General features: G+C 41.5%; 1 protein-coding gene across 2 annotated transcripts in view; it reads right to left on the bottom strand.

Moving 5' to 3' along the window:
- The window catches only part of SLC6A11 (solute carrier family 6 member 11), a 118,823-nt gene that overhangs the window by 44,599 nt on the left and 59,567 nt on the right, over window positions 1–14,657 (bottom strand). For both annotated transcript variants that reach the window (XM_072127317.1, XM_072127318.1), the window contains exon 6: window positions 10,914–11,046. In XM_072127317.1, the coding sequence (XP_071983418.1) occupies window positions 10,914–11,046 (133 nt within the window). The remainder of the gene's footprint in view (window positions 1–10,913; window positions 11,047–14,657) is intronic.

The following is a 14,657-nucleotide window of genomic DNA, read 5'->3' as shown; positions in this document are numbered from 1 at the left end:
TCTGACTACGACAGCTTGACAAAAAAACTAATTAGCATATTTGGTGATGAATAAATAAATATAAAAATCAAAGAAAGGTTGGGGAAAAAGAAGGCTACATAAACAGATTTGTTCAATAAAGTATATTACAAAGTTCATTGTTATCATCTACATTATTTATTTACAACATATGGTTCAAGGTTTAAGTTACAAATTGTCTAAGAAGCTTTTCCCTCTGCATCAACGTCTTTCAGGTATTCAATGTAGATGTGGGACAGTACCTTAAGTCTGGTAAGCGATGTAATAACAAGGTAAGATCATCAGGTTCTCCATGTGTCACTGGCTCTGCGATGTTCACGTGGATCCCATGTTTCCACTTGCGGTATGCAGCGGGTGGCTGTGTGACTTACTATTTCCTCCAGATGGAAACTCGATCGCAGCCCTTTTGGTTCCGCTTTACTCCGTAGTGGTCCGTATAGGAAAGAAAGGGATACGGAAAAATAGTGCAGCAGAGCTTCTATTTAGTGAAGAAAATGTTTTAATATTATACTCACAAATATAGATAAAAAACAGGCCTTAAAAATAAATTGTGGTGCACGTTCGGCGTCAATACCCGACTCGAGTTTCGCCAGTAGCGGCTTCTTCCGGGGTGGCCGTCGTGCACAAGTTAGGATTTTTTTATAGTTACCTATACCACACCCTTCCTTAAAGGGGAAGAGACATATATTACTATATACTCTGTGTAGTTACCTATACCACACCCTTCTTTAAAGGGGAAGAGACATATATTACTATATACTCTGTGTAGTTACCTATATAAGGAAGGGTGTGGTATAGGTAACTACACAGAGGATATAGTAATATATGTCTCTTCCCCTTTAAGGAAGGGTGTGGTATAGGTAACTACACAGAATATATAGTAATATATGTCTCTTCCCCTTTAAGGAAGGGTGTGGTATAGGTAACTACACAGAGTATATAGTAATATATGTCTCTTCCCCTTTAAAGAAGGGTGTGGTATAGGTAACTACACAGAGTATATAGTAATATATGTCTCTTCCCCTTTAAGGAAGGGTGTGGTATAGGTAACTATAAAAAAATCCTAACTTGTGCACGACGGCCACCCCGGAAGAAGCCGCTACTGGCGAAACTCGAGTCGGGTATTGACGCCGAACGTGCACCACAATTTATTTTTAAGGCCTGTTTTTTATCTATATTTGTGAGTATAATATTAAAACATTTTCTTCACTAAATAGAAGCTCTGCTGCACTATTTTTCCGTATCCCTTTCTTTCCTATACGGACCACTACGGAGTAAAGCGGAACCAAAAGGGCTGCGATCGAGTTTCCATCTGGAGGAAATAGTAAGTCACACAGCCACCCGCTGCATACCGCAAGTGGAAACATGGGATCCACGTGAACATCGCAGAGCCAGTGACACATGGAGGACCTGATGATCTTACCTTGTTATTACATCGCTTACCAGACTTAAGGTACTGTCCCACATCTACATTGAATACCTGAAAGACGTTGATGCAGAGGGAAAAGCTTCTTAGACAATTTGTGACTATAAGGAATACTGGACTCCCATTCCTTCCCTTCTCTCATTGCGCCGTCATTTCTGAACAACTAGCCTGATCTTTTGTTTTCCAAAATCTTGTTTTAAGGTTTAAGTTACGCTTTCATTTTTACATTATGATCAGCTTTGTTGCCTATGTACTACCATAAAATATAACACATAATTTTGGCACAATGTGATGCGACATAATACATTTTTTCACTACATAGGAACCTTTGTCAAACCCTGAGATCAATCTACACTAAGCATGGTGGATTGCTTGTGTGTCCTAATTCTGTCAAATTTGAACTAAAATTCTGACACAATCTGATAAGCAAATAGATGATGTGATCTTATTTGTGGATGGCGTGTTATAAAGCGGGAACTAAGAAGATTGAGGATAATGTCCTATTTTTATGTAGCAAATAAAGTAGGGGATCAGGAAATATTATATATAGTATTCTATGTGGAAGTAGCATGTTATAGAAGAAGAGGAGCTGGACAGGTTGTACACAATGTGCTGTCTACAGACAGCAGGTAATTGAGTAGGAGATGCTGAGCAAATTGTACATAGTGTCCTATCTGCAGGCAGTATTTATAGAGCAGGAGGAGCTGAGGAGATTGTGTACAGTGTCCTATCTGTAGGCAACATCTGTAGAGCAGGAGGAGCTGAGGAGATTGTACATAGTGTCCTATCTGCAGGCAGCATCTATAGAGCAGGAGCAGTTGAGCAGATTGTACATAGTGTCCTATCTGCAGGCAGCATCTATAGAGCATTAGCAGTTGAGCAGATTGTACATAGTGTCCTATCTGCAGGCAGCATCTATAGAGCAGGAGCAGTTGAGCAGATTGTACATAGTGTCCTATCTGCAGGCAGCATCTATAGAGCAGGAGCAGTTGAGCAGATTGTACAGTGTCCTATCTGCAGGCAGCATCTATAGAGCATTAGCAGTTGAGCAGATTGTACATAGTGTCCTATCTGCAGGCAGCATCTATAGAGCAGGAGCAGTTGAGCAGATTGTACATAGTGTGCATGTTATAGAAGAGGAGATGCTTCTTCGAAGTAAAACAAAGAGGATCCATCGGCATCAGGCAAAAATTGAAAATGAAAATTTATTGGGAACACATTAAAATGTTCCATGAAAAAAAAGAGGTAAAGCATTTCGGACTTAGAAGAATGGGTCCTTATTCATACCCTATTATTTATGTCTTCTTTCAATCAATTGCCTTTCCCAACAACTTTTTGTGTTTTCTTGAATGCTTCCAGTTGTGTTCTCATGTTCCTAATATGGAATATCGTATGCAAAAATGTATTTTAAAAAGTTAAGACCAAAACAGTATGTTTAAGGCAAACAATATCTTCTAATGACAAAACTATGTAAATTATTTCCCACTAAAAACTAAGTGATGAGACTGTACTGCTGCCTGGCGTGTGCTGCTCTCTTTTTGGAGGATCTTACACTTAAATTCACATTAATTACCAAGAGAAAAACCCTTGTAGCTTCCCATTAAATTGAATCCCAAAAATAGAATTTTCGCAGAACTTTAACCAATTATAAAAGCACTGTGAAGTGTGAAGGTAAGTGATAATGTTCATGAGAGACTGATATGCATATTTCATGAGATGAGCTTACATAAGAGGGAGAAGGCAGTGATAAAGTAAAAGAACATGGTGTATAATCTGTACATTACAGGCGAGCTCAACAATATCCAAAAACTTCAGAAAAATTTCAAGTCTAATACTGTACATTTCACATTTCATACAGTAACCCCTATGAAATCCTACAGATGAGCATAGTCAGTTTGCATCTGTCTTTCTGATCATCACCACTCATTTTTTTGGTGTAAAATTGAGACTTTTCATATCTTTTTTCTTGCATGTTTAATTTTTTTCTATTCTGTCAGGTAAAACTTTAGTTTTTTTTTAAAGACTATTTGTTTCAAATGTCTCATATGAACCTGGACAGAAGCCATTTGAGGGGAGGGTTATGTACAGGAGTGGACACTAAAGTAAATTTTGGATTTGAGCCCGTGGCCTGCATTTTTGAGCACTATGGCCACACCCCAGGGAGATCACGACATATGAAAGTGCGGTCACACATGGCGTTTGGGATGCGTTTTCACAAAAAATGCATGCATTTTACATGCTACCATGCGTTTGGTTGGTTTGCTTCATTGTTGGAGGTGAAATCAGCTGTGCTAACATTTTCACAGCTGCTTACACTTCCAGCAATGAAGAAAAGATGATTTCTAACCAGCCAAACACATGGTAAAAATACTATACTCATGCATTTCTGAAATGCGTTTAAGAAATCACATTGTAAACTCCTTGGGGGTCATTTACTAATGGCCCAATTCACGTTTTCCCGACGTGTTACCCGAATACTTCCGATTTGCGCCGATTTTCCCTGAATTGCCCCGGGTTTTTTGCGCAAGTTATAGGATTGTGGCGCATCGGGGCCGTCTTGCATGCAGCAGAAATCGGGGGGCGTGGCCTAACGAAAACCCGATGGATTCGGAGAAACTGCCACATTTAAAAAAAAGTATATTTTTTAGACTTCAAGAGTCTCCTGTATATTTGTAGACCCCAAAAGTCTACAGTTATAAATTTCATAAGCAGTTGTCCTCCCAGTTCCCTCTTTTTCCTTCTCTCTGAACTTTTTGTTTTGGGGAGTGTACATTCTTTCCCAGCCAATACGACATTCTATCTATCTATTGATTGTTATGCTGATCAATTGCAAGTTGAATCTTCTTTTTATTCTTTGTAGACTTTAATAAAGTTGGAGTTACACATTTTTAAAGATTATTTTTCCATATCCAGTCAAGTGTATATAAAAAAAACTCAAAAAGTTTACAGAATCATACAAAACACAAACAAAAGAAACTTTTGTAGACAGATAATCATACTAGTGAGCCCATATACCTCAAACAGAGTTATGTTAAACCTCATTGAGAAAACCGTCCATGAAATCTTAAAGCGAAGACATTGTTATAAATGTCCTAAGCCTTTTACTCAAGAGAGAACCTGTCAACAGGGCTGTGATTTTTAGCTGGTGACAGGTTCCAGTATCGTATGCTATGCTGATTATAAAAAGACTTGTTTACTCCACACCATACCAACCCCTCCCCTGCCTGTTCAGGGCACATGACAGGAAGAGGGAGTGGGCGGGAACTGGATGAGTGCGGAGAGAGGAGACTGGCACAGGCACATAAAGACTGCAGCTGCTCCTCCCTCGGGACTCCCCACATGCTGCTGGCAGGGAGCCAGGTAATGTGAATTAAATTTATATAAGGTATTGAAATGATTCAGAATGCAAAGACAAAATTATGAAGCAAAAGAATAGTTCAGGCAAATGGTCAGAATCACAACAGAATATCAAGAAAATTACAAAAGAGCTAGAAAAACAAAGTCAATAGCAATAGTGTGCCGGTGTTCTGGGTCCTTGTTCCATGCTCTGTTGCTGCTATTTGCATTTGACATAAGTCTTCTGTATACTTTGTTATCTACCCATGCTTGGGAGCTTATATATGTCTGCTATATTTGTTTAGGATACTTATTCCTCTTTTTTATGAGCATATGCCAATACTGTTATTGAGAATGGTTAATGATTACCATATATACTCAAGTATAAGCCTAGTTTTTCAGCACAAAATTTGTTCTCAAAAACCCTAACTGACTCACCTGTCCGACGTCACCCGTAGTTCCTATGCTTGATTCAATGCTCTGGTGCCGCCGCTGGGTCCTTCGGATCCTCTTCGGGTTTTTCCGCTCCTCTTCGGGTCCCTTCGCGATGCTGGTGGCTCACAAACAATGACGTCAGCAAGCAGAGGACCGAAAGAATCCAAAGAGGACCGAAGGACCCGAGGCAGTACCGGAGCGTCAGAAACATACTGGGCAGGATATATACTACACGGGGCTGGCAGGCTATACACTACAGGGTCTGGCAGGCTATACACTACAGGGGTCTTGCTTATACCTCGGCTTTTACTCGAGTCAATAGGTTTTCCTTGTTTTTTGTGTTGAAATTTTATACAAATTTTAGGATGTAATTTTACAATGAATTATTGAAGGTATATTTATTTTATTTTTCTAGTGGATTGTCCCCTTTTTATGCATTTTTTGGTTTAAAGTCAATAGCAGGCTCAGATATGACTGAGCAAGTATATATGGAGTGACTGGAACCACAGGGGAAGGGCTGAGTGCACACATACTCCCTGCTGAGGCCGCATTCACGTTTTTGCTGCGTTTTTGACACATTCCAAGGGCTTGAACTGTGATCACATGCTGAGGTTACATTGGTTTTTAGAATAACTATGGAGATGCAATGTAACTTCAGCATATGATCAAGGCTGAAACCTTTGCTTCAAAAACACAACAAAAAACGCACATTGTGTGAATGCAGCCTGAGAGGCTGCTGAGCAGTCAATCAAACAGCTTGCCACAGAAAGTTACACCCGGGTGTAATGCTCAGCCAGGATGCAGAGAAATCTGCAGAGCCTTGCTCCAGCAAAAAACTAGGAGCAAGTAAGGTGCAGAAATAAACAGTTCATAGGGTTCTGACAGTAGCATCTCAGGACAAAAGTATAAGGCCCCTTCTACACTTGCGTTTTTCACACCCTTGTTCTGCGAATGCTTTTGACGTGCAGAACTTGCATTGCACTCTGACCCATTGTAATCAATACGCTTTTTCAGACTTGCATTTTTTTCACACACACGCGCGTTTCTTTTTAACATGCATTTAATCTCAGCATGCTCTACTTTTGCAAGTCACGTGCGTGAGAAACGCACCATACAAGTCTATTGAGATGCATCAAAAAACGTATTGCACTCTGAGACACATGCAAGTGCAATGCGGTTTTTACACATCAATTGCCATAGAAAAGATAGACCTCAGTCCTGAGTACTTTTCACGCACGTTTTCTGCGTGTGCAAAGCACATTGAAAATGCATTGAAAATACGTGTGAAAAACTGATTGTACAACATGTATGTGATTGCATGAAATCACAGCAGCCTCCATGGAGGGTGGAGAGGAGTAGAAGTCCATGGAGGCTGCTGTAACTTCATGTGGTCAGATACATGTTGTACAGTTTTTCTGTTCTTAGTAAAGGACCTGCGATGATGTCACTGGTCACATGTCATGAATGTAACACAAGGCACCGAGTAAAAAGATTGACATAATATTTCCCATTTGTACTTTGAGCTTTATATTTCTGTAGTTATATAAATGTAGAACATTAGCAGACGGTCCCTAAGTACAAGGAGGCGGAGCAGTGATTTGAAGAGACACAGAGCTGTCAGTCAGAATAATTGCTCATTGGTATCTCTGACTCTTCTCCTCTCTCAGGCTGCCAGAGATGAGTCAGGAAAGCTAATTTACAAATCAGAAAAATGTGTGTAATTAAGGTAAAGGGCCCCACTGGCAGCTAATTTCAGGTGATATGGGGAGAATTAGATGGGAGGGACCGGCCAAACAGGAAACGCCTTCCTCCCTGACGTTAGGGAATATAAGATAAAAGGTGATTTATGTGGATGTAAGCGAAACAATTTTTAGCTAAAAGAAAGGTGTCAGTTAGTTAAAATGGCTGTATAGGACCCTGTCACCGGCTGTATATGTGCAAATGTGGTGACAAGTTCCCTTTAAGGAGTAGCTGTACTTCAATTTCTGCACTGAAGGGGGCGTTCCAGTGCTCAGCCGGACTGTGCACCACATTTATCAAAATCTGACAGAATCGTGTCCCATGCCCTAAGGTGCACTCTGTCTGAGTGCCAGATTCATGAAGAACGGGGGCCGAAAATTGTGAATCTGGCGCCCCCTGTACTCTACACAGGCAAACTACATATAGTGCAGTTTGTAATGTTTTTAGTAAATGTCGGCCACTGTATGGTTTTCTCGAAGAGCAATTACACACAACTGCATTATCTTAAATAGAATCAGGTTGGCCCTATGGTAATAGAAGTAGGAAGCTTCTCTAATTTCTAATTGGGTTTAGAACCTTTATTTTGGATGGGAATGTTCAATAACGATGAATAGAACATCCAAATCTTTGTTCTGCACCTAACCATAAACCACATCCAGCAACAACTCTTTTCAATCTTTAACAAGCCCTAGCAATGGAAGATCTTTATATAATGAATGAAGGGTCTATTCACATACCACATCAAGCACCATGTCTACTTTCATACATAACTTTGAAGTTCTATGTATTATCCATCACAGGTTGGGAGAAACCTGAGGTCACTTGTATTACGGCACCTCAACTAGCAATGCTTTCAAGAAACGTGACCCCCCTCTCTCATGTGTCAGATGGGTGGTGCTCCTCCAAACTTCACATAAAAATGAGCTGCGAATGTCAGCTTTCTATATATGCCAGCATCCTTTCGAAACCTGGCAAAGATCCCACAGCCCCTGGTAGTTATAGGCCAATATCTTTATTTATTGTAAAGATGAAGATAACGGTAAATAGGCTCGGAAACCTCCTGCCCTAGTTTATCCATAATGATCAAGTGCGCTTTGTACCGGGATGAGAAGCTCGGGACGATCCTAAAAAGTTGACCTTGTTGATCTCCTGGGTCATAGCATCCAAATCCACGCTCTGCTTTCTATCTATCGATGCAGAGAAGCCGTTCGATGGGGTACATTGGGGCTTCATGCAGGACGTACTTAAAAAGCTAGGCATAGGTACTGTCACGGGTGGACAGAGGGAGTCAGGCACGCAGGAGACACTAGAACACAGGAGAGACTGGAACGCAGGAGACACTGGAACGCAGGCAAATCGCAACAGAGCTTTCTCTAAGGCTGTGAGGCACAAAGATCCGGCAGGGCTTGCAGGAAGAGGCAGGCTTATATAGATTTGGGCAATATGGCCAGCGCCAATTAATGGCGCGCTGGCCCTTTAAATTTCCTGGAAGTGCCGCGCGCGCGCCCTAAGGCGCGGGACCGCGCGCACACGGGGCTCACCCGTGCCTCTCGCTCCCCGCAGGCGCCGCGCCAGCGCGTCTCACCTCTCCCCGCTCCCGAGTCCCGGCCTCGCTTCGTGGGCGCGCCCGCGGCACTTCCAGGGAATTTAAAGGGCCAGCGCGCCATTAATTGGCGCTGGCCATATTGCCCAAATCTATATAAGCCTGCCTCTTCCTGCAAGCCCTGCCGGATCTTTGTGCCTCACAGCCTTAGAGAAAGCTCTGTTGCGATTTACCTGCGTTCCAGTGTCTCCTGCGTGCCTGACTCCCTCCGTGTTCCTGTGTTGCCTGACTACCTCCGTGTTCCAGTGTCCCTCCGTATTGCTGTCGTGAGTTCTGTGTTCCCGTACCCTTCTGCTTGGACCTCCTGTTGCTGACCCCGGTTTGGATTCTGACGTTGCATCTCTGCCGCCTGCCCTGACCCTGTGCCTGGACTGTGACCTCGAGCTTGACTGCTTTTTCTGTACCTCAACCTTGGCCGCCACTGCAGACAAGTCACGCCTGAGGAACGACCTGGTGGTACCACGCCGCAGCTTGTCTAACCCACTTTGCGGCGGGCTCTGGTGAAAACTGGGTACCACTTAGACTCCGGTCCCAGGTAGTGGCTTGAGTCATCGTCTGCAGTGGTCCAGCGGATCCACATCCCGCAAGCCTGACAGGTACTTACTTCCTGAGTAAGATCACTGGTTTATATGCAAAGCCGACTGCATACGTCCGAGTTAATGGCTCCCTATCTGATTCCTTTCCTATACATAACGGTACTAGACATGGTTGCCTCTTATCCCCACTACTCTATGCTATAATAATTAAGCATTTGGCTGTGGTGAATCCCAATATTCATGGAGCCCAGATCGGGGATACCCACTGTAAAGCAGCATTATATGCAGACGATCTGCCTCTGTATGATTTTCAGCCTTGGATTACCTTCCCATCCTTGCTTCATGAATTTGAGAAATTGGTGATTGGAGCAATTTTAAGATAAACTACACCAAGTCAGAGGCTCTAAATGTCTCCCTCCGAACTGAGAATGTACAACATGTTGCAGACAGCTTCCCTTTCTGTTGGCGTACTGGCTCCATCAAATATCTAGGCTTACAGATATCACCCGAGACTATAAATTCATTAACCTACACATTGGGGCACATTTACTTACCCGGTCCGGAGGAGTTCCCGAAAGTGCATTGTCCGACGACAATGTACTGTGCCGCAATTCAATAAGATCATGCGCCCGATATCCTGCATGTGTCTCTTCCCCGGTCAGGTGTGTCAGAGTTCACCTTCTTCTTTCCGGTGCATGTAAGTGCATTGTCTTGTGACACAATTTTAAAGTTAAATCCCGCGCTCAGTCCAAATTTGTCAGATCCTCTGCGCCCCCCGATTTCTGTCACATGAAAGTCATCGCGATTGCGCCAAAATCCGATCGCATGCCCCAAAATACCCTTCTAAATACCTGTCCCAGCGGTTCAATCCCAAAAAAACTTTGGAATATCCGAGGAAAGTGCGGCTGCGGGACCCTTAGTAAATAAGTCCCATTAATCAAAGTTACCCAACAGAATTTTTGGGATTACTGCTCTTCTCAATTAAATCAGAGTCCTGTGATCTTTTTTTTAAATTAATTAAGTATTGTTCTAAAAAATACTGTATTTTGCAGACTATAAGATACTTATATGAGACACATTACTATGAGACGCAGATTTAGTGATCCAAAAAAGTGGAAAAATATATCTGACACTAATTAAAAGTTCCCTGTTGGTCAAATACAAGCACAGCCCACATAGCTCTGCTATATCCATTCACTCACTCACACAATGCTCAGTTACATCTATACTCTGACTCACATCTCTGCTACATCTATTTACTCATACACCTCTGCTACAACCCTTCGCTCACACACAACACTGCTACATTCATTCACACAAAAGCAGTCCTGGTCACAATTTTTCTATGACCCCATCCTCTGGCAGCATGAAAGGGTTTAAGGACCTTGAAGTGATGCAAGAAGCCTGTGGTTAGTCACATGCTTCTGACATCACTCTAGGTCTTGCAGAAATACTCATGTGAGAGAGGGATAGAGTAGTGGAGAGGCTCAGCTCACTCAGAGTTTGGATGAAATGCTTTGTCAGCGCTTCACCTGATTTCTAGGAGAGCAGTTAGGAGGGTCAGGCATTGCCAGATGCTCCTGACCTTCGGACTATAAGACACTGACAATTTTTAGCTTTTTTTGCTTCCTATAGTCCAAAAAATATGGAAAGTGAAAATCAATCAATATTGTGTTATTCAGAATATTTAGTCAAAAACAGTAAAAATGTAAAATCTAAACTAAAATATAAATAAAATAAAAATATAATTTTACCCTCAGTGACAAAAAACTTTATCATGATATACACAATGCAACACAGAGAATAAATTCAATCTAACCTTTCCAGTGGATTTTGTCCCTTTCCAAATGCAGAAATAACAAACAGTCCATGCAGCGAGAAGACAAAGCGCAAGTTCCCAGCGGAGGTCTCCAATGTGTTCAATTCCATCAGATATGGCTAAAACACGGCGTCTGTAGAAATATAAAAACAAGAATCTGTAAACATAATAGACAGGGAAATTACAAAACTACTTATTATTTTTCTTATATTGTATGTACTGTATAACCACAGATCATGGAGTGCTCTACATTAATCATAAATAATTAAAGGGATCATGTTAGAAGCAAGAGATTAGCCTTGGTATGATGGACACACGCTGAGATCGAGACTTTATATCAAACAAAATTCATATTTACTCACCAAAGCATTTTACATTAATCATACAAAAGATCATAGAAAGAAAAGCCATATTTGTTATTGTGGATTCCCTGTCTTCTTAGTATCATACTGTATATATATATATATATATTGGTCTGGTTTGGTCTAATATATATATATATATATATATATATATATATATATTTGTCTAGAATCTTCTATTATTTTTGCACTATATGCATATAGTGCAAGAATAATACTATCATAAGTAGATAAAATAACACCACCACCTAAAGTAACTACCACAAAAGGCTGGAGTAACATTCAAACAATGATGACCTCCCAGTAATCCCTATTTCCAGCCATTCAACCACTAATGTTGTTTTCCCATTGCAAAAAAAAGTATAAGAACCTCCGTCTTAGTACATTCTATAAATTAGGTATCAAGTGACCCAAAATTGTACAAAATTATCAAGTGACCAAACTCCTCAGCGCCCATCCCATCATTCTGTCCTACCAGTTTTATTTGGACAACCACTAAGAGTGTTATCCAGGCACCTTTCCGGTTCTCATTCTTTGATCCCTATAGTATCTGAGGAGAAATTGCAAGGCCTCTTACTCTTGCGGTGGTCCCGCTGAGGATACCAGCTGGCTCAGTTGGCACCAAGACACTGGTGGTCGACACAGAGGGATCAGCAACAGAACGGTCAGAAACAGTCCAAACTCAGTCCAGACACAAGCAAAGTTTGTAAACAGGCAGAGGCTTGGAGCAAGTAGCACAGGATGAGAAACTGAGGTTTACAGATCAGGACTGTAGTCAAGGAATAGGCCAAGGTTCAAACACAAGTAATCAGCAGAAATAGGAGAACCTTACAGCAATTTTGCCTTGGTGGTGGGCTACAGGGCTTGCTGGGTTAGGTCCCAGTACAGAAATCTTTCCAAAGATCTCTTTATAACTAGGCCAGTGGCCAAGACAAAGGAGACAAGACAAGGACAGTGATACTAGGGTGCGCTCATCCCTAGTCATCCCTAGTTTACAAAGCACAGGTCTATTTAGGGTGATGCCCAGTGTTGGCTTTTTTCCACACCTATTGTTTGACATCTATGCTAAAAATTCCAATTTTAGTTGCATCTAATCAGATCACCTTCTTCCATATCCTTGATGATAGCCTTACTTAGCGTTTTACATAACTCCAAACAGGACTGTGGTTTTTTTTTCAAAAATGCAAGTTACTCTTCTTGTTACTCTTCCATAAAGGGCAGATATTGAGGTACATGGACAGATTATCCCACCTGAGTTGTGGATCTCTGGGACACCTCCACACTCCTCTTGGCTCCTTCTCCTTGTCTAGGCTGTCACTTAAGATGGACAGTCTTGTCGTATTAGGTTATCAGTTGCGCTATACTCTTTCCATTTATTGATAATGAATTGAACATTGCTGCGGGAGATATTCAGAACTTGGTATATTTCCCTGCTATACATTTTGCAACAACTTCATCTTTGAGCTGCCTGGTGCGCTCCTTGGTTTTCATGCTGCTATTTGTTCACTAATGTTCTCATAAACCTGAGGCCTTCACAATTTATCTGCAGTCACACTAAGAATACATTACATACAAACGTATTCTAGTAGGTGACTTCTAAGGGCAACTGGACACACTGGAGGAGATGTATCAATCTGTCTATGCCTGAAAACTGGAGTCATTTGCACCTACAATGCCGTGCTCCACATTTGTTGAAGATTTTAGACCATTTCTAGGCAGTTTTCCCTAAAAAGGGGTGCGTCTTTGGTAACTAGGAGACATGACTAGCTGCAAATTGCCCTGTGTGACAGAAAATTCAATATTGTGGCGCAGCAAACTAGACCAACTACTAGGAGGTGCAAAGTACAACTCCCAGTCTCATACTGCACCGGAGTAATCATCCACCATCGGACACAGGGATTAATCTAGTGCAGCAGAGACCTGTCTAGTTCTACTCTGCAATGATCCAACACATTAATACATCTAAGCATTTGGTTTTATTTAGAGGTACAGGGGCTGATCAGACATGCACAACCTACATTGTAGTTATTAATACATCTCCCCATTGGGTTTTATTTAGAGGTATCAGAGAACAAGGACTGACCAGACATCCACAACATACATTGTAGTAGTAGTTTTTAAATTAAGGCAGGAATCATTTTATTTACACTTCAAAAACTTCAAAAAAAACTTGAATGTTTGTGTTGCTCTATCACATAAAATATCAATAAAATACACTTTAATTTGTGGCTGTAATATTTAAAAATGAAGAAGGGGTATGACAACGTTTGCACGTCACTGTATTTTTCTTAGTCCTGAGCTCAGTTAATTATACAGTATTTATAGTTATCTATACCAAGTAAAAAAAACACCCAATACATTGTATACAAGTTTCTGCTGCATATTTTTGGATTTTTAGCATGAGAGAAAAGGCCAGTAGTCATGCCGAAAGCAGAGTTATCCTGAAGTTACATTAATGTTTTAATGTAGTTTATGTCAGTTCTGATTGAGTTCCCATGCTGTGCATCACTGCGTATGGCTCAGAGAGGGGTCACTTAGAACCAAATGTTTCCAATTCAATCAGCGTCATTTTGCTTCTTGTTTCCTCATCTTTGTGAGAAAAGCAAAAATTCTTTCATCTCCTTATTTCTTTCCGTTTTTTTTTTTTTTTAGATGAAGTGGTAAACATAAAAAATGCATTTTCTTATAATTTATGCAGAACAAATCTGCACATTGTACATTCAGGTCTTTGAGCATGAATGAAAATACAAGTTAGAGGAGTTTCCTGAGTTTAAAAAATGTGTTCACAGTCCTATATCTATATGTGACTATTATGGCTGATAACTGGCCTCATCAGTTTAGTGCCATAAATGCCAGCATCAACATTGAGACCCGTGTTTGGCTGCAGTTACAAAGTGGTTGGACTATTTGGAGACTATAATCGGTGTGGAGAATTAGGCCTAGAACTTGTTATGGCCAAACCTTGAATAGAGGTTTACATTTTTGCTACCCATGATGGGTGCTTGTTTCCACCTGCACCCCAAAGGCATTTAAATTAACCCCTTAACGCTCTGTGCCGTAGCTCTACGGCGCAGAGGTATAAGGAGTGTATGGAGAGGGCTCACGGGCTGAGTCCTCTTCATACAAAGATGGGGGTTTTTGCATTTTGCAGAAAACCCCCACCGGTAATAACCGCGGTCGGTGCTTGCACCGATAGCGGCTATTAACCTTGTCATTGCCACCGGCAAAGTCCCTGGCGGCGTCTAAAAGACGGCAGCGCGCGGGCGCCGCCATCTTTTTTTACGATCGCCGCGCCCCCGAATGTCATCGGGGGGCGGCGATTGGTTGCCATGGTAGCCTCGGGTCTTCCTCTGACACGAGGCTACATGGCTTCTGGAGATTC

Source organism: Engystomops pustulosus, chromosome 10 (genome assembly GCF_040894005.1).
Source record: "Engystomops pustulosus chromosome 10, aEngPut4.maternal, whole genome shotgun sequence".
NCBI classification, from domain to species: Eukaryota; Metazoa; Chordata; class Amphibia; order Anura; family Leptodactylidae; genus Engystomops; species Engystomops pustulosus.
Note: the sequence above shows the minus strand (reverse complement) of the source record. Positions and strands in the feature narration are given on the sequence as shown.